This window comes from Piliocolobus tephrosceles, chromosome 4 (assembly GCF_002776525.5).
Source record: "Piliocolobus tephrosceles isolate RC106 chromosome 4, ASM277652v3, whole genome shotgun sequence".
Taxonomy (NCBI): Eukaryota; Metazoa; Chordata; class Mammalia; order Primates; family Cercopithecidae; genus Piliocolobus; species Piliocolobus tephrosceles.
Window position 1 is genome coordinate 90,573,755 of NC_045437.1, and position 24,080 is coordinate 90,597,834.

Genomic DNA, 24,080 nt, shown 5'->3' on the forward strand with positions numbered 1-24,080 from the left:
ACAAAATATTTCAGCTCCATGGGGAAAGTTAACCATAGGCCAAAATCTCAAGACATATATGTAATCCATTTAGTATTTTAAAAGGTCCAATATTTTTATGTCTTAAGAAATTCTCAAACTTCCTAAAATTTTAATGGTGCAAACGTTTTAAATATAGAGGGCTAGCAGTTCTTGAGAAATATTTTGGCACAGATTCTAACGGAGATTTGTTGATCTTTTTTCAGGGACACACTGGCAATTTTAAAACATAGTTATTGAGAAGTTGGAAGACACCTCCCTAATTTATAACTATTTTAAGAGGCACATCAGACTAAGGTCTGAAACTTCCTGATATTATGCTTCTAAATTGTAAGGGTAAAGCATTTGTCCTCTTCAACTGAAGACAAAAATTGAAAAAAAATGTGTGTGTATATATACATGTATAAAGATTGTATATGTGTATTCAAAAGCTCAAATTCTGGTTACCAGTCCTCCACATACACTTCAATTAAGCAACTATTGGTCAGAGAGCATAGAGTAAATGCCCTTCACTGAAAACTCAATTAAGCTTGCAGAGCAATGATTAGTAATGCCAAAGGAGAAATTCGAACTCAAATAACACTGTATTTGAGATTACTTGCTAAATTTTTAACTGGGGGTTTGGGGATTGGAAGTTCTCAACATATAATATCCTTTTTCCATAAACTGGCCTTTTAACCTTACATTAAAAATATGGCTAGAAAAACGGATTGATAATTCCTCAAGAATTTAAACAGAAAATTATCATATGACCCAGCAATTCCACTTATAGGTATAGAACCCACAAAATTAAAAACAGATGTTCAAACAAACCCTTATACATGAATGTTCATAGGAGCATGATTCATAGTAGCCAAAAAGTGAAAACAAGCCAAATGTCTTTCATTTGATGAATGAGTAAACTAAATGTGGTGTATCTATACAATAGAATATTATTTGGCAATAAAAAGTAATGAAGAATTGATACATACTACAATATGGTTCAGTCTTGAGAAGCCTCTGCTAAATGAAAGAAGCTAGCCACAAAAAGCCACATACTCTATGATTCAATTTATATGAAATATTCAGAATAGCAAATGCACAGAATCACTGAAGCAAATTAGTGGTTGCCAGGGGCTGAAAGGAGGAGAGAATGGTGAGTGATTGCTTTATGGGTCTAAAGTTTCTTTTTGGAGTGGTGAAAATGTTCCAGAATTAAACAGTGGTGATGGCTACAACACTGTGAATACGCTGGAAATTACTGAACTGTGCTCCTTTAAATGGCTATAATGGTGAATTTCATGTTACGTGTATTTCAATAAAAACTGTGGCCAGGAGGCCGGGTGCGGTGGCTCACGTCTCTAATCCAGCACTTCGGGCGGCTGAGGCTGGTGGATCACGAGGTCAGGAGATCGAGATCATCCTGGCCAACATGGTGAAATCCCATCTACTAAAATACAAAAAATTAGCCAGGCGTGGTAGCTCATACCTGTAGTCCCAGCTACTTGGGAGGCTGAGGCAGGGGAATTGGTTGAAACTGGGAGGGGGATATTGCGGTGAGCTGGGATTGTGGCACTGCACTCTAGCCTGGCAACAGTACAAGATTTTGTTAAAAAAAAAAACAAAACAAAAAAGTGGCCAGGATTCTTTTTCACTTTATATGTTATGATTCCAGTAAAGAAAGACACTAATGAAACCAATTTCTACTGAAATTAAACACTGGATATGATCATAAGAGCTTTTTTTAAAACTCATAATATATCTACTTGTGTTTGATTAGGCTGTGCCTCATCGAAGTGGGAAATTAATCATCTGGATAGTTATGAATATTCTCATAAGTCTATACAGCATTTATAATTCTGGCAAAACAAGACAAGGAAAAATGGGAAAATAAACTTTCTTTGCCCAGAATTCATTGGGAGGCTGAACAACTTTGTTTTGCTTTAGAAGTGTTGTCAACAAAATTTTACTGAAACGTAAGGATTACATTGGCAAAAAATAAAGGATTTACTCTTTTGTATTTACTTTTCATGACGTCCAAAAGCAGCCAGGTTTTCTCGCCTACATAATACAATGTAAGATCTACTTGCAAAGATTGGGGAAGTCTGGAATGAAGTAAGTTTACCAAATATTCATAAGGCATCTAATTACGTATTTGTACTATAATCATTATGTTACACTTAATTTTTAATACTACACTCAATTTTTTTATTTTAAAAATGCATTATTTTTTAGCATTTATTCTATTAAAGTAAGTATTTAAGGGTATAAATTTCTCATTTCTCTGGTTAGTAATCTAGCTACACTAAAATGTTTTTGTTATTTTCCTTTTTTTTTGAGACGGAGTCTCACACTGTCACCCAGGCTAGAGTGCAATGGTGTGATTTCGGCTCACTGCAACCTTTGCCTCCTGGGTTCGAGAAATTCTCCTGCCTCGGCCTCCCAAATAGCTGGAATTACAGATGTCCGCCTCCACACCTGGCTAATTTTTGTATTTTTAGTAGAGAAGGGGTTTTGCTATGTTGGCCAGGCTGGTCTTGCACTCTTGACCTCAGGTGATCCACCCGCCTTGGCCTCCCAAAGTGCTGGGATTACAGGCATGAGCCACCACGCTCGGCCAGTATTTTCTAAATTTCTTTGTTGATCTTTTAATTATTTGGAAGACTTTTACTTTAATATCTTCTCTACCCATTTACTCTTTTTCTCAATTTTTATTGTAAAAATGTTCAAATGGATAAGAATTTTAGTAGTGCTATGAATGCCCATATGCCTTTCCTATAGATTCAATAATTGTTAACATTTTGCCACATTTGTTTCATCTCTTTCATTCCCTGTACATGTATTTTTTTTTCCTCTGAATCATTTGAGAGCTACAAACAAAAATAATGTAACAACTGCACCTCATGAATTTGAATTTAATGCCAAAGTCACAAGAGTCATATTGGGATACATTTTTAAAATTATAGTCATCCACCTTCATAAAAGTTTTAAAAAGGCACTATAATTATCTTGACTTTTCTGTAAAATTCCTCACTATACTATAAGCTCTAGGAAGGTGACATGTTTTCTATTTCTTTGCTATGATAACAGTCTCGTGTCTGACTTTGAGTTATTGTTTCACCTTGAAGGGTCCCCTACATCAGCAGTCCCCAACCTTTTTGGCATCAGGGACTGGTTTTGTGGAAGACAATTTTTCCACACATGGGGAGTGGGGGATGGTTTCAGGATGAAACTGTTCCACCTCAGATCATCATGCATTAGATTCTCATAAGAAGCTCAACCTAGATCCTTCGCATGTGGAGTTCACAGCAGGATTTGGCTCCTATGAGAATCTAATGCCTCTGCTGATCTGACGGGAGGCGGAGCTCAGGCGGTAATGCTGGCTCACTGCTCACTGTTCACCTCCTGCTGTGTGACCTAGTTCCTAACAGGCCAGGGACCAGTACTGGTCCATGGCCTCTGGGTTGGGGACCCCTGCTCTGCACCTTCCAATTCATCTTCTTTTTTCCAAGTCCTGTCTTCCATAAACACTACCACACACACATATATACATTTATTCCGTTAGCCTTGGAATAGTTAAAGCACTTGCATGTAACCCTGTCTCATCTGGGTACCTATTTTCTGCTCTAATGTGAAATTTAAATTTAAAGGATATAAAGTTTCAGGTATAAGATTTATTAGTTCTGGGGATCTAATGTACACCATGGTGAATGTAGTAAAATACTGTATTATATATTTGAAGTTTGCTAAGAAAGTAGATGGTAAGTGTTCCTACCACCCACCCCCACCCCACCACACACACAAATGGTAACTATGTAATGGAATTAACATGGACTGATTGTAGTAATCATTTCACAAGGTATACACATGTCAATCATCATGTTGTATACCTTGAATTTTTACAATTTTTATTTGTCAATTATGGCCCAATAAAGCTGAGGAGCAATGCATTTTATCTCCATGCTACATTGCCTCAATGAAATCATAAGGTCCTCCGGGACAGGGTCCAGGATTTTTTTACCCCATGGTTGGTAGATACTAAAATTCTTTCTCAACTTAATTTAAATCTTCATAGTACGATATTGGTTAAAGAAAATAAATTGCAGAGGGCTGGGCATGGTGGCTGACGCCTGTAATCCCAGCACTTTGGGAGGCTGAGGTGGGTGGATCACGAGGTCAGGAGTTCGAGACCGGCCTGGCCAACATGGTGAAACCCCGTCTCTACTAAAAATATAAAAATTAGCTGGGCATGGAAGTGCGTGCCTGTAATCCTAGCTACTTGGGAAGCTGAGGCAGGAGAATCACTTCAATCCGGGAGGCAGAGGTTGCAGTGAGTCAAGATTGTGCCATTGCACTCCAGCCTGGGTGACGGGGCAAGACTCCGTCTCGAAAAAGAAAAGAAAATAAATTGCAGATTATATATACTTTTATTGTGTTACATAGAATAAGGTGCTATAAATTCATAGAAATTAAAACCATAGTCTAGTCGACTATTTTTGTTCCATTGAATCTAACCTCATATATGTATACATACACATATATATGTATTTCCAATCCTATAATTTTTCAAGTGATGAAACAGACCCATAGAAGTTAAATGATTGACTTCACAGTATAAAACTTTTAAGAAGCAAAACTAAAGCTATAATTAAATGAGTTAATACATACAAGTGCTTATACCAGGGCCTAGTTAATACAGGAGAGGCTTAAGAAATATTTTTAGCTTCAGAATCAAGGTTGTTGGATGTCTAGTTCAGTGCATTTTCCAATAAAACACATTACCTCAGAACTTTATGGTAACACAGTAAAGACAACCATTTCAGGAGCATATTATGCATTCTTTAACGAGCAAGAGTTACACAATAAGAGATCAGCCAGAGGGTGTCATCAGAACAGGCAAACTGGTAGTCTATGGGCCTGAAATAAATGGCTGCCATTTTATTTGACCTCTTTAATAGTTTAAAAATTTTTAGTTAGTTGCAACAGTTAAAATTATAGAAATCTGAAATAAATATTCAGACTTTTGACTTCTTTGGGAAAACCGGGAAATCTGACAACACTGGGCTTGCATTCCTCCATGTCACCAATCAGTTGGAGTTTGAATTTCCTACTCCTGCCCTTCTGCTAAAGTCTGATTATGATTAGCGCACAAAATGATGACTGAATCATGTAGAAAGAGCTACATCAGTCAGAAAATACTAAGCGATATTTGCTAACCATATGTAATTGCTAGCCACACACACATACCTATTTCCTAAATTAGAAAAATTGATTGTTATAATACGGAATAAAAATAAAGGTGACTGTAGTATTTAAAGGGTAACTAGAATTTAACCAGAAAAGGTATTTAAAGAGACGAGCCCCCTCCCTACAGTTCAGTTGCATAAGGTACCAATGTATTTTTCTTTTATGGGAAAATACTGGTTCAATAACTTTGATTCACATGTTAAATAAAAACAAATGACACAACTTTATTTGGAATATTTTTTCCCTTAATTTAAATATAGCCCTTAAGATCTGCAAACATTTTAGTTAGTCTGCTTTTGACCTGAACTAAGCAGCTATAAGAAAAAAAAAATAAAAATAAAAATAGGTTACAACACATTAAATATCCTCCCTCTGCCACCTTACACTTTTTGGTGCTAAAACATATGCTCTGCCACCTGCAGATAAAAGTCACACACTGAGAGTGTATATTCTGACAAGAATTACTAGTTTCAAGCATGCCTGGTGATTTTGGACAGTAGCACTTAAGAAACCTTCAATCTGGCAGTTTTACCACCGCACATTTTTGAAAGCATTCCTACAGCCTAAAGTTGTACAAATTTTGGGATCTGACCTTTGGGAGAAAACAAAATAAAATGAAACAAAAAGGATCCTAGGGTAGCATTTTGATCCAACTGGTTCTATTTTTTTGGGGGGGGGGGTCACATACATATCTCCCCCCGCCCAATTTCACATCTCAATGACAAGTTGCCAAGGGTAATTTGAATTTTTTAAAAAAAATTTCTGATGGGGTAAACCTCTATTGTAATATGAGGAGAACTTCTATTCCTACACACACTGGGAACATCTGTCGTAAGAGTTAAAAATTATTCCATAAAAAATTTATTTTCCTATTTTTATGTTTCCTTTACTCTCAGTTACTTTTCTATTTTATCTTATTTGTTTGCTGTTTCATCTTGTTCCATAAAGGGTTTGGGGATGTACAAAAATGAACCCAGACAGGACTTCCGAAGATGGCAAGTGAAGAAGTTGGCAAATCCTCTTCCCCTGAACAACTAAAAAGGTGGCAAAATTGTCAAGTACAACCATTTCAGCACTCCAGAAATCAACCAAAAGCAAAAAAACTAACTGAGAAATGTTTATTCAAGGAAATCTGCTGTGTTACAGGTAAGGTCAGTGGCAATCTGTGGTGAGTAGCTTGGTAGCAGAGCAGTGCTTCCAGAGCATGACTGGCTGTGAAAACCTGCAGCTTCCCTGCTAGAAGGGGCTGATATTTACAGTAGAAGGAGAGAAACCCATGCCCAATCATATTATCCTCAAGTAAAGCAAATTCGGTGGAAAACCAACCACAAAAACCTCGGCCTTGCTAGTCTGAGGTTGTGGTCTTGCTTGGGGCGAGTGGTAGACCAGTAGATTAGCTAGAAATTCAATAGGGAGATCCTGGAAATGAGTGAGCAGCTGAGAGACTAGATGAACTCCCGCACATTCCTAGCTGACGGAGAGGATGAGCGCTGGGACAGAAGTCCCAGGATAGCCTGGTAGAGAAGGAAAGCTAGGGCAGACTTGGCAACTTTGACTACACCCTGTAACTCAAACATGGATCCACCCACAGAGCCTTACTAGCTTCGGGTGATTGAACGAAAACTCTGACCATTAAGCTATGTAGGCAAAGAAGTCATTATCTAGGAGCTGGCCTAAAATAAAATTAAAATTGAAAGCAAACAAACAAACAAAAACAACCCACCGAACTATCAACATCTACATTTTGAAGAGGGGACAGAGTCTGCAGATTAAGTCAAGTTTCTAAAAACAGAAGAAAATGAAAGACCAGAAGCAACAACAAAGATCCTCAAGGCAAATGATCAGAATCTACAGTTGCTCTCATTACTCCTATTCAATATTGTACATGAGGTTGCAGCCAGTACAGTAAGGCAAGAAAAGAACTTAAGGGCATATATATTAGGAAGGAAGATATACATGGTTTTTACTCATAGTTGGCATGGTCCTGTATGTAGAAAATCCTAAATATTATATTAAAATAAATCTAAAATGAATAAACAAGTTTTAGCTAGGTCACAAATACAGAATCAATATGCAAAAATCAATTTTAATTCTCAAACTAGCAATAAACAATTCAAAATTGAAATTAAGAAAAGAATTCCACTCAAGAAATAGAGGAAATAATCCTAAAATTTATATTGAACCACAAAAGACACAGAATAGCCAAAGCCATCCCAAGCAAAAAAACCAAACTGAAGGAATCACATTACCTGACTTCAAATTATACTACAGAGCTATAGTAACCAAAACAACATGGTACTGGCATAAAAACAGACACGTAGACCAATGGAACAGGGTAGAGAACCCAGAAATAAACCCATACATCTACATTGAACTCATTTTCAACAAAGGTGCCAAGAACATACACTGGGAAAAGGACAGTCTCCTTAATAAATGGTGCTGGGAAAACTGGGAAGTCCACATGCAGAAGAATGAAACTAGACCCTTAGCTGTCACCATATACAAAAATCAAATCAAAATGGATTAAATATTTAAATCTAAGACCCAAAAATATGAGCCTACAAAAAGAAAACATTGGGGAAACTCTCTGGGACATTTAACTAGGAAAATATTTCTTGAGTAATAACTCAAAAATTCAGGCAATCAAAGCAAAAATGGACAAATGGTATCAGATCAAGTTTAAAAGATACTGCACAGATAAGAAAACAATCAACAAAGTGACAATGCCCAGAATGGGAGAAAATATCTGCAAACTGCCCATCTGACAAGAGATTAATAAACAGAACATATAAGGAGCTCAAACAACTCAAAAGGAAAAAAAAATCTAATAATCCAATTTAAAAATGTGCAAAAGATCTGAATAGACATTTCACAAAAGAAGACATACAGATGGCCAACAGGTACATGAAAAAATGTTCAACATCACTAATCATCAGAGAAATGCAAACCAAAACTACAATGAGGTATCTTACTCCAGTTAAAATGGTTTATATCCAAAAGACAGACAATAACAAATTTTGGCAAGGATATGGAGAAAGGAAAACCCTTGTACGTTGTTGGTGGGAATGTAAAATAGTACAATCACTGTGGAGGTTCCCAAAACACTAAAAATAGAGCTACCATATGATTTAGCAAACCCACTGCTAGGTATATGCCCCAAAGAAAGGGAATCAGTATATTGAAGATATATCTACACTCTCACTGGAAAAACATACTATAAAATTTTCATTGTCATAAGATAAAAATAAACAACTGGTGAAGCACTGAATTCTAAGGAAGATTTCTCCTGTGGGTTCTCCTAAGAAAGGACCTCATGAAATATAGGGAACTACTTTCTTTAAAATAGCGAGCCCTGAATGGTTTACAGGGGTGCGGAGATAGTAATCCTCAGCCCTCAGTGGCAATAGGACTAGGGCAGCTAAAGCCCTGTGCCTGTGGCCTCCAGCCTTTAGCAGTTCCCTGCAACCATTCCAGGATGCTGGAAAAATATATTTTTTGTAATATGTGCCACAAAATAAAAAGCACTTTGCCTAAAAGATATCTGTAACATCTGTAACATGCAGTTTCACATAATTTTCTTTTAACAAGCTGATTACAAAACATAAATACAATTCGTTAAAAACATTTCTGCAAGGGGCTAAAGATGTCCAGTTATTTGATATCTGGCTTCATTTATCCCATAGTATTATATGTGGCTACTAAATGCATCTGAACTCCTTTTAGGTGGCATTTATGTTAATTAGTTTAAGTTATTTATTAACAAGGTCAGCTTTATTTGCCACATGACCAGGTCTGGCCAAATGGGCTGGTGGTGCTACCAGGTGCAAGCTCATGCTTCCCAACACTTCAGAAACTCTGAAAGGTTCCCCTCTACAAATCCATTTCTTTACATGCAAGTTTTAAGCTCACTGTAAGCACAGACGAACTACACTGCATAATCACATATTCACATTACTTATTAGAAAGTGACGTTAGATTAAAAAAATTATAGATGACTTTTAGTTTGAACCTTCTCCTTCCCCTCATTTTAAGTTAATTCTACACAGGGTGACTGTTTCTAATGTGTGTCACTGGAGAGCATTAAGACTCTACCCTTCAGAATTTTCACAAGGCATGAAATTTCAGGTAAAATTGCTGGTACTGAGACCCACCAATAAGGGCTGCGGCTTATGGCTCCGTATAGTCTCCTGGTCACCTGCAACTCTTACTCAGGAGAATATTCCTATTGGAGTTTTCCCAATAAATATGACTTTGAAGATCTAGTCTTGATAAGTACATTATTCAATCTTTATGGTTCTTTACTCCATTAGTCATATCACCGCACCAGAGTTACACCAACTATAGACAGTAAAATCATCTTACATATTAATTTCTCATATGGCACATCAGATTCCTGCATCAAGAATTCCTGTTTTAAATAAAAAATTTAGGTTCTTGCCTGTATAACCACAATATTCCATTTAATTATAAAGAAATTCATTCCTCCCTTAATTAACTTTTACTATCTATAAAAGTGAAACAAGAGGATTTTACTCTACTTATATGTACATTACAATAAATTTTGTGAAAGAAATCTATAAATACACTTGTATTTCTAAAATGTATATATAATCAAAAGAGGATTTCAGAGAAAAGTACAAATGTGAGGACAGCAAACAGGAAAAAGTAGTGAGTATTTAGCACTTACGGATAGAACTTAAGCAAAAACTATAGCTAAATTTTTTAAAGCACCTTTAAGTCTCTTTATTAATTTTTAAAATTTATTACAAATACACAACTGCATTCTGATGCAGTCCCCTTAAGTCATCTTGTTAAATTTTTTGTCATAACATGTGTTACTGTAGTTCTACACTTTTACCTTTGCACTTTGTAGCATGTAGCAGAGCACCATAATTAACCACTGGTAGGTAGTGTTTACGTTAGTTCTCAAAAGGTTAAGAAGCTGATTATAGCTAAAATCAGCTTTGCCTGAGGCTTCAGGGGCTCTGTGTAATCAAATTAGACAAGCAGGGCACAGTGTCACCTAACACAAACCAGTGGCACTTTCTTCTTTGCAGTGATCCTTCCCCCCTGACTTTTTTTTTTATTAGGGAAACAACTCATGCTTTATGCTTTTACCAGATAATTTTGAAAGACTTGTTCCTAATAAATTTGGCATGCAATTTCCTAAGATGTCCACTTCTTTAAAAGAAATGAGAACATGTAGAGAAAATTTTGAAAAAAAAAAAAAAATGCTTGTTAGAAAAGAAATTTACATTTAGAGACACAGATTTTTTAAAGAAAGTATTTTCACAAAAGGCAGGTGACAATATTATCACGTGTACCTAATATTATGGACACTTTCTAGCTTTAGACAGACTGTCAGTTTTGTTTTGCAGAAAATCACACAATGGCTTATCTGCTTCAGAGAACTTTATAAACATGATAGGTAACACCTTAGCATTTCTAAGAAACCATGGGAACCCTCTCTGCTGAGTGATAGCTCATCCTTTCTCCATCTCTACTCTTTCAAGCTGGGCAAGGTAAACTATATAATAGATGTATTTAAGAAGGAGGTTTAATACGGTGAAGAGAAGAGCAAACTAGTCCTACTTCAGAAACCCTCTACAAGGTTCTATATTTAAATGCAGAAAGATGTATTAGCCAAGTATAAATCTTGTTACGTTTGAGTCTAAAGAGAACAAAATCATGAACACTAAAGAGAATGAGAAAGAACAGCAATGGCAAATTTAAATAAAAATCTAGAATATTCTTCTCAGCAAAATTTATAAACTACTGTTAAGAGATAACATTTATTACATCTTTATCTTCCTATATTTGACTTAGAACTTTTGATTCAATTCTACATATTTATTACTTTGCTTGAAATACAGAAGCAAAATGAATGTAAACATCCTACAAATGAGTGATCAAGAGAAAATGAGTTTTACTAATGATTTATTCTGAGCAATAAAATCAAAACTTGTTATTTTAATCGATCAAGTCATAAAGAGTTCCTGGAAAAGTCAAATCTTGCTATTTGCACAGTCAGACAATTTCTGCTAATCCAGCAGTACTTAACAAATTCACATGTGGTTAGTTTGTCTTGCCATAGCTGTATATCACATTTCTGTACTATAAGCTGTGCAAAAAAAAAAAAAAAAAAAAAAAAAAATCAATATGCCAAGTTTAACAAAAGGACAGGAAACATGATGTTCTCCTATATTTTCAATAAAGCTCAAATGACTCTGCCGTTCATACTCAGTACAATTTATGGCTGAGAAATGTATTTTTCAATTGAAAAAAATCTACAATGGAATGAATTATATAAATTCAGAGTTGAAGTTCTGCTTTATTTCATAATAACAATTTATTTAGAAGATTCTGACTTTCTGATTCAATGTGCACAGTATAATCAGCCATTCAGAGGCATATTTTTTTTTTCTTGATGAAGGCTGAAGTATTGTATATTCTTTAGATCAAAGAAATATATACTATTTATGATAATACTTTGTTATACATATTTAATTTAGATTTTGGAGACTTTTTTTCTAATTTCTCTTTTCACATGGGAAATATATGATGAGATGGTATCTACTGAGCAAATGCTTTAAATTATAACACAAAGAAAAAAATCCCAGTGGATCCTGAGCTACTGCATTGGTTAATTGATTCTAGATTTTACATCGTCGTTTACTGCTGCAGAAGTACATTATGTGTGGAAGTAGATTAGGATGAAAATGCTGAGAATGAGGTAGGAGTGGTCATGACCAATAGGTCAGCACAGAGCGGTGTCACTTCTGCCTTCTCAACTCAGCGATGTGGAACTAAGTGTGGCAAAACAACCAGAAAGTTGGAGTTCAGCCAAACTATTCAGAACTGTTGCCACAGTTGCTTTTTTTTTTTTTAAGTAAAGGAAGAATTGGCTTTGGAATCTTTAAAAGGGCCTTATACATAGAAAATGGGAAGGGTCATATACATAGAAAAGAGAAAAGTGCAACAATACACATACACAGAGGAATTTATTTACACTTGTGAAAAATTCTTTGGTAATTTCTCTTCATTCCAATAACCAGAGGTAAATGGATTAATGACAGCTGAAAAAAGTATGTCACTGATGAGTATGGAAAGTATAAACTATGATATAAAACATACTCAGAGAACTGCACTTGTTCCTAACTTTCTATTAATGTGTCGTATTTATAAGACGAATTTCACTCATAGATTAAGGCACCATTTAAAAAAGAATAGGCATAAATTACTGATATTAATGTTGCTATAAATGGTCATTTCTGTATAATTCATATTCTTTCTTTTTTTTTTTTTTTTTTGAGACTGAGTCTCAGGCTGTCACACAGGTTGTGGCACAGGCTGGAGTGCAATGGCATGATCTCGGCTAACTTCAATCTCCACCTCCTGGGTTCAAGCAATTCTCCTGCCTCAGTCTCCTGGGTAGCTGGGATTACAGGTGCGCATCACCATGCTCGGCTAAGTTTTGTATTTTTAGTAGAGATGGGGGTTTCACCATGTTGGTCAGGCTGGTCTCGAACTCCTGAGCTTGTGATCCATCCACCTCGGCCTCCCAGGTGCTGGGATTACAGGTGTGAGCCACCACTCCTGGCCAATATTCTTATTTCAAAATAGAGTATGTGTGGTGGCTCACGCCTGTAATCCCAGCACTTTGGGAGGCTGAGGCAGGCGGATCACAAGGTCAGGAGATCGAGATTATCCTCGCTAATATGGTGAAACCCTGTCTCTACTAAAAATACAAAACAAAATTAGTCGGGCATGGTAGCGGGCGCCTGTAGTCCCAGCTACTTGGGAGGTTGAGGCAGGAGAATGGTGTGAACCCGGGAGGCGGAGCTTGCAGTGAGCCGAGATTGTGTCACTGCATTCCAGCCTGGGCAACAGTGAGACTCCGTCTCAACAACAACAACAACAAAAAAGAGTATGGCTCAGAATAGTGATAGGAAGTTTTTTATATCCAAAACTCAGAATAACAGAACTTGGAGAAAAAAATATATCAAGGCATACAAATCATAATTTAATATATGTTAAAGTTGACTCTGTAATGTCTGCAACTACATTAACAGTCATATATAATCCCCAGTTACTTGTAAGGCCCTAATATATAATTTATTCCCAGGAAATGAAAGACTTAACACTTCTGAAAAATATCTAATTGTCCCGACAACGACGACAACAACAACAACAGCAACAACAACAACAACAACAACAACAGCAACAACAACAACGTCTGTCCATTTTACTTCTAAGGAGTGGTTTCTTTTTTTTTTTTTTTGAGACGGAGTCTCGCTCTGTGGCCCAGGCTAGAGTGCAGTGGCCGGACCTCAGCTCACTGCAAGCTCCGCCTCCCGGCTTCACGCCGTTCTCCTGCCTCAGCCTCCCGAGTAGCTGGGACTACAGGCGCCCGCCACCTCGCCTGGCTAGTTTTTTGTATTTTTTAGTAGAGACGGGGTTTCACCGTGTTAGCCAGGATGGTCTCGATCTCCTGACCTCGTGATCCGCCCGTCTCGGCCTCCCAAAGTGCTGGATTACAGGCTTGAGCCACCGCACCCGGCCAGGAGTGGTTTCTTAATGAGAAGTCATACCGTAACAAATTACTGATTTTTGGCTAAATGGTAATTTAAATTATTTTTCTACCTTTATTTATTTAATGTTTCCCAGCTTTTTTCTCATCTCTCTAAAGGTTCTTTGGTAGTATCTCTTCCTATTTCACTGGAAACCATCTATTTATGAGATTTCCCTATCACTTTACTGCCAATAAATCAAACCTACTGATTCACTTCTGATGCAGACGCCTGATTTCCATTCTTTAGGCAACACTGACAGTTCTCTCTTGGATGTCTTCTGTAGACATCCTATCATTTCTTTAAACTCAATGGGTGGGGCTCATCTTAACTTTTTCTAGCACTCCTTCATTTTCGCAGCATCACTGAGCATCCTCACTTCTTGCCTGCCCACACAGGAGATTTCTCCATAACTTTTATATTCCTTAAAATGTCAAAACCTTCATAAAATTATCCTGAGTTTTCTACCATGGCTGTGGTCTGTAGGCCAAAATAAACCAGCTGTTACAAGCTGAAACATTTGATCTGTTTGCGCTCCTAGGCTATATATTGCTTATTTAATTCTGTCTGAATTAAGGCATTAGAAAAGAATCTTAGAGCTGCAAAGTATAGAAACCATCTACCTAACCATCTAATATTTAAAAGATTACAGATCCAGAGAAGTTCAACTGGCCCAAAGCCACATATAGGTTAGTGATTCTCATCTTTTTGCACTCACCATGTGTTTTTTTAGTCCTTTGCAATTATTATGCTCCTCAAAACAGAACTGGAGAGAACAATCAATTAAATTTGCCACAGATAACATTTCTACCACTCCCAGTCAGCATATTCCTTCTATTTTTACTATTATATCTTCCATGCACTTTTTCACCACATCTCAAGGTGATGATTATCTGATTCTCCCTTTCTTATCTGCCTGTTAAAACATGTGTGCGAGGCTCTCTTGCTTACAAGCTGCTGTGATCACATTATTTCCTTGTAGAAACTGCTTAAGTCAAACTGAACATTCCCAAATATCCATCTACTATCTATCTCCAAAACCTAAAATTTTAGCATCTCATTTTTCCTACCTGTTTGGTTTGCTTCCTTTAAGTAACACAGATAGAAAATCCTTTGGTTTCTATTTCAGCACTCCGAAAATTTGTTGAGCTTCTTTTCTCATTTTCTTTATGCTTACTTTTCTGAGCACTTCAGAGTAGGTTCCTCCTCTTCCAATCTTTAGCACCAAAAGAGATGTGCATCAATTTTGCTGTTTCCCTTATCTACTCAGGCCATCATGCCGTTTCCTTTTCAAATCCTGTCAGGATACCCGTTTATGAATTCTTTGCAAAACCCATCTAATTACTGGACTGCAGTCAACAGCTATCGCTTAATCTTCAATTCTGTTTCCTCATATCCTTTAATTTTAGAAACACAGAACCCTAGAATTGAGGTAGATATTATTGAAGTAGATATTAAAGATGCTTTATTCTAATCTATCCAATGTAAAAATTCCCTTCATCAAATTCTTGAAAAGTGGTTATTAAGCCTTCATTTGACTGCTTCAAAAGATGGAAAGCTCGCCAGTTTACAATGCAACCCATTCCATTTCTTAAAACAATTCAATAATTATATTGAGCCTCTTTAGTTTCCATAATCCACAATCAAAGCCTCTGTCATAATGTCTATTTAGAACCTCATCTATAGTTCAGGGTTAAGATCAGCTAAATCATTAAGCCTTCTCTGAGTTCTTTCGGTACCATATCTTTAAGATCTAGATGCTATTTATTCAGTCTCAAGAGATGCTTTCCCCCAGTGGTATTGAACATTTACCACCAACTGTGCCAAATAATTCAATAATATAAAAATTTCAACTGGACCATTAAGAGAAAAAATGAAAATCTTCAACTGATACTAGTTCTACAGTTTTCCAAGAAATTGGTCTGCATAAGATGTTAGTAACTTGTGATAAGGTAGTGAGTTGGCTAAAAGTCTAAGACAAGCTCGCACGCTAATATATTAACTTTCACAGAGCAAGAAAACTTTATACCCATGAGACTTTATTTCTCTTGCTTAAAAAGTAATTATATTTCAGGCATTTATGATGAGTAATCTGTGTTTTGGTTTTCCTCATTTTTACTTTGTTAAAAGTCAAATTAAGTGCCAGACTCATTGTTTTCTTTTTCATTGCGTGATGCCTAATTAAAGTGGGTAGGTGTATACTCACCTTCACGTGTATATTCTGCTTCTGAAATAAAATGGTTGAAAAACATTATATTTAATGTCAACATATCCCAAAGCCTTGTTGTGAAAGGCACAATTTTGAAAACAGTGAATAAATGAAAAATATAGTTTAATAGTATAATCTTAAGATTAAGGAAACAGGCTAATTCTCTCAACTGGTTTAAGTTTCATTGAAAGGGTAGTTTTTAATTTGATAGGTTTGTAAAGAGGGAAGCCAGGAAGCAGAGGGGTGGAACCTAGCGAGGCAGCTCTGTAAGATGAATTGCTGTCCGGGTGAAGCGGCTGGTTACAGTAATAGCTGGAAACCGTAAGTGTTACAGGCTTTGAAGTCAGTTCAGCTTTGATGTCTTACTCTCATAGTTAATCATAAGATAGTATGGAAGGGGCAAAAAATAAGGCTTTCCAATACTGTGCTTGGTGTCATTGCTCAGGAAATCCTAGCATGAAAAAAGATTAGTGTCTGTGTGAACTTTAAGTGTAGCATTAGTCTGTTCCATTTTAAAAAAGTTTTAAAGTATTGATGCATGAATTAACATATTTGTTAGTTTGAGGCAAGTACATGGCCATATAGGAACATGTTTAATTTTGTTATTAGAACATGTGAATCAATCAATAAGGACACATATTAATAATTATTTGGGTTTGTTATCATGCTAGGTACTGCTCAGATGAAGTTATATAGCTGTAGTTCCCAACGCTGAGGAACTTACTAGCTGAGGACTAATAATCTTGCCGCAGGAAGTTAAAAATGCACAGGAAGGAGCCTTAGACATCATCTAATCCAAGACCAAAGTCCAAAGAAGATGGCCTGTTCTGGAAACAAGAGATCAAACTGCCAAGTATACACATGAATTAAATAAACCGCAATAAATAGGTAATATGAAGAAATGAAGGGATAAAAGCACCTTGTGAGTTCTTGGATAGAAGAAAAATTATGGGAATTTCATGTTTCAATAGAGCATTGTTTCCCTATTAATTTGTGCAACACTTTTATGTATTTTGCTATATGCACAAACTACCAGCACTACTAAAATACCTAGCATTTCCTTTATCTCAACTCACTTTCTCTATCTGCCTAGTCCCAAACAATAACATCCACTAAATGGGTTTTGTGTTATTCTGATACATATTAGAATAAACAAATAACTATTAAAATAAAAAATAGTTTACCTATGAGCCACCAGTGGTGTGTGTATAAAACATGAAGGTGGAGGATTCATGGGAAGAATACATCGTTACTATTTCTTTGGGTACTTCAATAAGAACTATGGATTTAAAGTCTGTGCTCTTAAAGTATTTAAATGTGTCCTTAATGTGTGTTCAGTGACCTAGATAATCTGAATTTAAAATATTCTTTTCTTTGGGGTTGTGTGATTTGATCCTTCTCATCTTAAAACTTTGTTTAGCTATTGGGACCTATGCCGACTTACTTTATGCACAGTAAATAATGTGTACTTAAAAAAAATCTATAATGTGTATCATAATAATGACAGCCTGAGATTAAGACTGCAAAACAAAGTTGAAAGGGAAAAAGTTTCCTTTTGACTTTTTCTCAATAGTGCTATCTTGCTGCTTTAAAAGAAAAAAAAAAACTTTCTAGCTTTTCTAGGTAGAAACTAACTACAGAAACAACTGTACATATATTACTTTAGTGCGAAAAGAAAAAGAATGATTAAAGTTCTGGGGCATTCCTCTTGTTTACGTATTGGTATCATATAAGAGGAGGAAGCCAAAGCCAGACACTAGAAGAAAGGGGTTAACTACACCTCATGGAAGCGAGGCTATTCCTCTGTTACATTCTTGTCCTTTAACTGCATTAGAACTGACTGTAAACATAAACAAAAGCCACTGGTGGGCAATTAAATTTGAAGAAGTAGCCCATAAAAACTGGAATTTTCAGCATGTATTAGAATCAGTTACACAACATCTGATTTAATAGTTAGATTTTAAGCGTTCCTCTTATAATACATGTTAAATGTTCTCAACAAATCATATTCTATAATGCAGTAAAATGACAATTTCAATGTAGTCTGAGGTTGGCAGGACAAGAATATTAAAGCAAATTAAACCATAATCTTTCATTTACATTTAGAGGTTAAAAATCTGTAGTCATTTGTGACAAGAACCTTAAAATGAATTTGCCATTCCCAAAGTCATCTCAGTAGAGAGGAAGGAGGAACTTGGCACGGGACCAACAAATTCTGAGAGAGCAACACCTCAAGGTTAGAGGGCACTGATGACTTCAACAAATCTCACCAGCTAAGGCACAGACTAAGCTGGGAGATAGGATGCCCTACAACCTTAACCTGTTAATACCTTTAAATTCTTAAGAGTGACCTCTAGTCTGCTCTTTCATATTAGTTGTTAGTTATACTAATTACAGCTTAACCGGTATTGTTGGCACCAGTTTTTCTCCCAAAAGACATGTAGAGAAAGGTTATCTCTAATAGCTTCAAATGACTTCAGTCAAATTCTGTTGTGCACATTAGGAACACCTACCTCTAGCTTTGAATGGGTCTTTTATAGACACCAAAGCAAAGACACTAAAAGCAACTTGTGTTTTTGGATTCTATAAAGCATTTCATAAAGGAAGTTGTAAAAATAGGAACAGTAACTTCTCCTGTAACTAAAACTTTAGAATAGTTTAAAACAGGTAATTTGTTTTATTTTTTTAATGTTTATTTTCAACAAACAGTGGCTGGTTATGTCACATACAAGGAGCTAGTTATACCTTATCAATGCTAGTGAAGTAAAAACACTTGGCCCATGAAATCCCCTCAAAATTGATGGTTTTAAGAAAGGGATAATGACATTTCTCTCACGACCTTTTAGAGCTGTTTTAACTTCAACATTTACATTGATGTTAACCTAAGATTCCACGGAGTTGTGCCTAGGATCCCAAAGCCCATTTACAAAGATTCAAATACCATCTGTGAAGCTGCCATAAATTATTCTGTAACATTAATCTTTAAACAAGGCACTAAATCAGAGTAGAAACATACCAGAGAGATTTAGAGCAAGAGTCATAACTGAATTATTGAGATTAATGTAAACAGCTTCACGCATAAGAATTGCAGGTTCTTAATATCAGATTGTTTTTGCTTTGAATGAAACATAAGATTTCTTCTAAATCTTAAAAATAAATTACTAATATATAAATGACACTGACACTGTTTTTTTTTTTTTTTCATATGAAAAGAAGAGTGAAAATGACCAGTGAATGGAGCTGTTAACCTAAGGCTGCTCTGAGTTAAGAAATACATTAACAAAAATCTGATGTTACAAAATAGACAGAGTAGGGAGTAATTAACATCACCAAAAGAAACTTCACTTTACAAAAGGGAATCTTTAAACCAAACCTAGTGTTCTCAAAAGATGTGGACCAATAGATATTTGACTTAAATGAACTCTTTGGGGGAAACAAAGACCTATAACAGTCAATTATAGTATCATGTGTCATCACATCCAAGACACCATTGATTATAAGATTCATCATTACTTTTTGTATCATTTGGAAAGAAAAACATTGCCAATTAAGCTATGGCATGATGCTTTCTTATCACTTATTGCAAGATGTATTCCAACCTTAGCTAGTTAAAATTATGTCTTGTAATCAATGAAATAAAATATTTTATAATAAATTGACTTGTTTATCAATATATCAAATGATGAAATTGTTTTAGTGAGAGCAAGTCGGTTTTGAAATATAGTCACTAGGTGATACAGTAATCCTCCCTTATCCCCCAGTGGATGCCTGAAATCATGGATAGTACCAAACCCTAGATATACAGTGTTTTGTTTTATGCGTACATACCTATGATAAAGTTTAATTTATAAATCAGGCAGAGTAAGAGATGAACAACAGTAAGTAATAGTAAGATAGAACAATTATCACAATATGCTATCATCACTACTCTTGCCCTTTGGGGTCATTATTAAGTAAAATAAGGATTATGTGAACACAAGCACTATGATACTGCCACAGCTGATACAGTAACTGAGACAGCTATTAAGTGACTAATGGGAGGGTGGCATATATGGAGTGAATATTCTGGACAAAGGGATGATTAATATTCCATGAGGGACAGAGAAGGATAGTGTGAGAGTTCATCATACTACTTAGAATGATGCGCAACTTAAAACTTAAGAATTGTTTATTTCTGGAATTTTCCATTTTATATTTTTTGACCATGACTGACTGTAAGTAACTGAAACTGTGGAAAGCAAAATTGCAAATAAGGGGGGAACTACTGTATTAAATAAGTTTGCTCTGTGTAAAGCATTGAAAGGACATTAACCGTATATTTTCTACCTTCTCTGAGGATATAAGAGGAAGAACAGTAGCTGGTATAGTGATTTTAGTTTGCTTGACTAATTTATTGATGAACCAATACCCCTATTTCTTTCCACTAGGAATTTAAGGCAGACTACACGAAAATCATATACAACAAAGTTATTTCAGAAATGCAAAACAGAAAATCAGAACTGGGGAAAAGAACAAAAACAAGAGCACTGTCAGAATTTAATTAGATATAAACATAATTTATGCATAACAATCTAGGTTCTAGGTCTTTATTTTTCACTGCAATTTCAAAATAAAACATGTTTATCAGTGAGATTTTAGGGATTACTTTGCCTGAAGTTTAGCAACAAATGAGATGACAAATACAAGGACCTTGCTAATCCCAAAGAATTTCTATAAAACTGATTATTAGAATCTACTGTTATTTGTTAAAAAGATAGATACCAAATGAAAGTATGATCAAGACAGAAATTAAGTACTGGTAAGAATAACCCCAAAATATTAGCAGCTCTCCCTTAAAAAGATTAAATTGGTTGTACCAGAAGATAAAATAGGATTAATATGAAGAGCTAACAGACTGGTCTCTGTATGCTTACATGTTCTCCTGGTCTGAGGTACCAATGCCAGTAAGCTATCTTCGGATATAGGTAGGTGGATCAGTGGGCTCATGTCAGGGATTATAGGTTCTGAATGAAATGAACAGTACTGAAAGAAAGCCCTCCACATAGCAGGCCTCAGGCTTTATGTGGTAATTGGTTGATACAGCAAAAATGATTTGGGGCACTGTGCTAACATTGAGGTCTATTTCAGAATCACAGATTCGAATATCAGTCAAGTGATGGATCAGTTCTAGTGTTTATAATATTGGATCTTCCTGTGTGCAGTATCCTACATTTTCTCTTTTCTCTGTATCAGAAACCTGAGATCTAATTGTGGCCCGTATATTAAATTTTTCAAGAAACTGGAAAAATTGACACAAGGAAAATGATGGTCGACATATTCAAAACTCTTCTCTGGGGAAGCATTTCTCTTCAACTCCATATAGTCTTCACTGGGCTGTCAATTACAATACCATGCCCTACCCCCAACCCCCTCGTAGATACGGGTACTGGCTCAGGCTGGCCAATCACAGCCTGTCCTAATAGGTGACCTCTTTGGCTTCAGTGATACTTAGATGCTAGGGCAGAGAGAAGGCTGTTTCTCTCGGATTATGCTGAATAGAAGTTGCTGCGACTGCCTGTAGATACCCTGCCTGTTTGTGTGAAAAAGCCCTTTCTGCGAGAAAGAAAGAATGAGGCCAACAGGCAAAGAAAAGTAGAAAGAGAAACAGAAGGAGTTTGGATGACAGAGTTTGAGTCCCAGGATCTGTTGATACCAGAAGTAGATCTACATCTGGGTTTTTAAGTTTACATGAATCAATACTTTTCTTTTTCTTTTTTGGTAAGAAGCTTGAATTGGGCTTATGTAACTTAAAATGAAGAGTCTGTACTAGTACAGTAACTGAAAAGAGTAGATTGTATTCAGCTTCTTTTTCAGTGCTATAAAACATGAGCTTGATATTCATGTATTCATGTTTGAATTCATGTCTACATATTTGAATATGTAAAATTACTATACAGTAAATTATAATAGTGGCATTTTAAAATGCTAATATGTGCTTAAGGGCAAGAAGTTTCTAGATTATCCATGTAAATGCTATAGATAACTAAAAGTGGTAGGCAATCCAAAGTTATTCATATTCAGTTTTCTAATACTTCATAATAATGATAGAAGGAGGGATAGTGGGAGAGAGGGAGTTTATTCTCCTGATTATGTTTTACTTGGCATAATTAAAAGTAGTTTGCATTTGCTGAGAAGATACTAGTTTGGTAGTGGGAAAAAGTGGCATAGAAAATATACTGGGAAACAAGGAGAAGCTAGTCTAAGATGATGGTTCATTGTGGATAATTTCCCAAATAAACAATGTATTCATAAACAACTGAAAACTAGCTATAGCTATCTCTCTTGGGTAAGAGAGCAGAAGCATTGGACAATAACAGGGTTAGTACATGCTTTCCAGAAGACAATGTGAAAATTCATTCTGGAAAAACATTTACTAACCCTTTTAAACTATAATATTTAAACTCTAACACGTAAAACATTTTAAGAGCTGGTTGGAAAACAACTCATCTGGCATTATGATTCGGATGAGCTATATTCTACCTCAAGTTGAGTTACAAATAACTCGAAAAACCCTCAGTGTTCTTAGAATAATTACTTAACTTCCATTTTCTAAATATTCTTATTAAATTCCAACATATTTAACTTTTAGGAACCTTAAGCTATGAGGGTATATACCTTCTGGCTCTCCTCTGTAGATGGTAAGGGTCTGAAAAGGCAGTTGCCCAGTGGAATGCATTAAACATGAGCCCACTGCCTTGAGCAGATCTCTCAAAATTATTCACCTAACATGTTTCATTATACATACTTTGGGGATTATCAGAAGTAAGAGATATTCTTAAGAAATAGATCTATCAGTGCTGGGTTCTAATAGATTTTTGGCCTATCTGCAAAAAAATTCACCTGCTGAAACAACTTATGCTAAAAAGTGTCACTTGTATATAAAAACAAAGTATGGTGTCAGGACTTATGTGTTTATTCATAGCCACTGACACCAATGAGTATGCATGACTTGGGGGAAAAATGAATCTTTTTAGAATTCTGTAGTTTTATAAGGACTCATTTTAGAAACTGGACTCTCATTTTAGAAAGTTTTATAAGGATCAATATATACATTGAAGCATTTCAGTATTCACAGATGGAAGCAACACCGGACTTAATAATAACTAAAGATATATATACAGTTTCCTCATTTCACAAAAAAAGTATAATTAAGAACTGCATTGTTCTTTATGCCTAAATAGTTTTCAATAATTCTTACAAAGGTGGTTGGTTTTTTTTTTGCTGCTGCTGTTCTCAGAATGACTCTGACCAGGAGTATATCAATCATTTTAATTTCATATGAGAATAAAATGCATCAGAATTAATTATTTATCTTAAGTCAATTGTTTGATTTAAAAATTTATGGATATCTATTTTATCTCCAGTATCATACTAGGCATTCTCTCGTATAATGAGCTGTAAACAGAAACAGTTTAACTGTGTTCCATGGCAGTCAACAGAGTTTCTAATCAGATATATGTTTTTGCAAACAAAGGCAAGCAGGCTTTTACTTAAGAGATTGTCTTGTGTCTGGTGGTTTCTTCAACTTCCAAACAGTTTTTAGTGGTTTATTTATGAGATTATAATAAACTTAAAGAAACTGATTAACAGTTTTTTTTTAATCAAAAGTCTAATGAAGACAATTGACTCTTGATAAGAACAGGCCAGTGGATCTGCTAAGCCATTAATATCTCTGGATTTGCTGATCCATGGTGCCAAGGCAAATCATCAAGAAGGTTTACACCAGTACTAAATGACATTAGTTCCTGGAAGAAAGGCCTTTAGAACCCTAGAACTTAGTATTCTGACCTAGGCTATTTGACATAAGTCGATATAAAAACCAGTCACAGGAAGAATGATTTTTTTGTCTTGAATGACAAAAAGGTCATTATCAAAAGTATTACAATTAAATAAATTATCTATTGTGCTGTTCAATGTCTTTTTGAAACACTGATATATTAATATTTAATGTTAAGAAAATATTTCTTCTCATGCATTTTGGAAGGCTCAAGTAATTATATACTGAGAACTATATAACT

At 35.6% G+C, this 24,080-nt stretch overlaps 1 protein-coding gene across 18 annotated transcripts in view; it reads right to left on the reverse strand.

The window, feature by feature from the left end:
* FAM172A (family with sequence similarity 172 member A) overlaps positions 1 to 24,080 on the reverse strand; it is a 511,553-nt gene that overhangs the window by 88,531 nt on the left and 398,942 nt on the right. For 7 of the 18 annotated variants that reach the window (XM_026454283.1, XM_026454273.1, XM_026454278.1 and 4 more), the window contains one exon: positions 16,021 to 16,041. The exons of the other annotated variants lie outside the window; for them this stretch is intronic. In XM_026454283.1, coding sequence (XP_026310068.1) covers positions 16,021 to 16,041 — 21 coding nt within the window. The remainder of the gene's footprint in view (positions 1 to 16,020; positions 16,042 to 24,080) is intronic. 18 annotated transcript variants of the gene reach the window in all.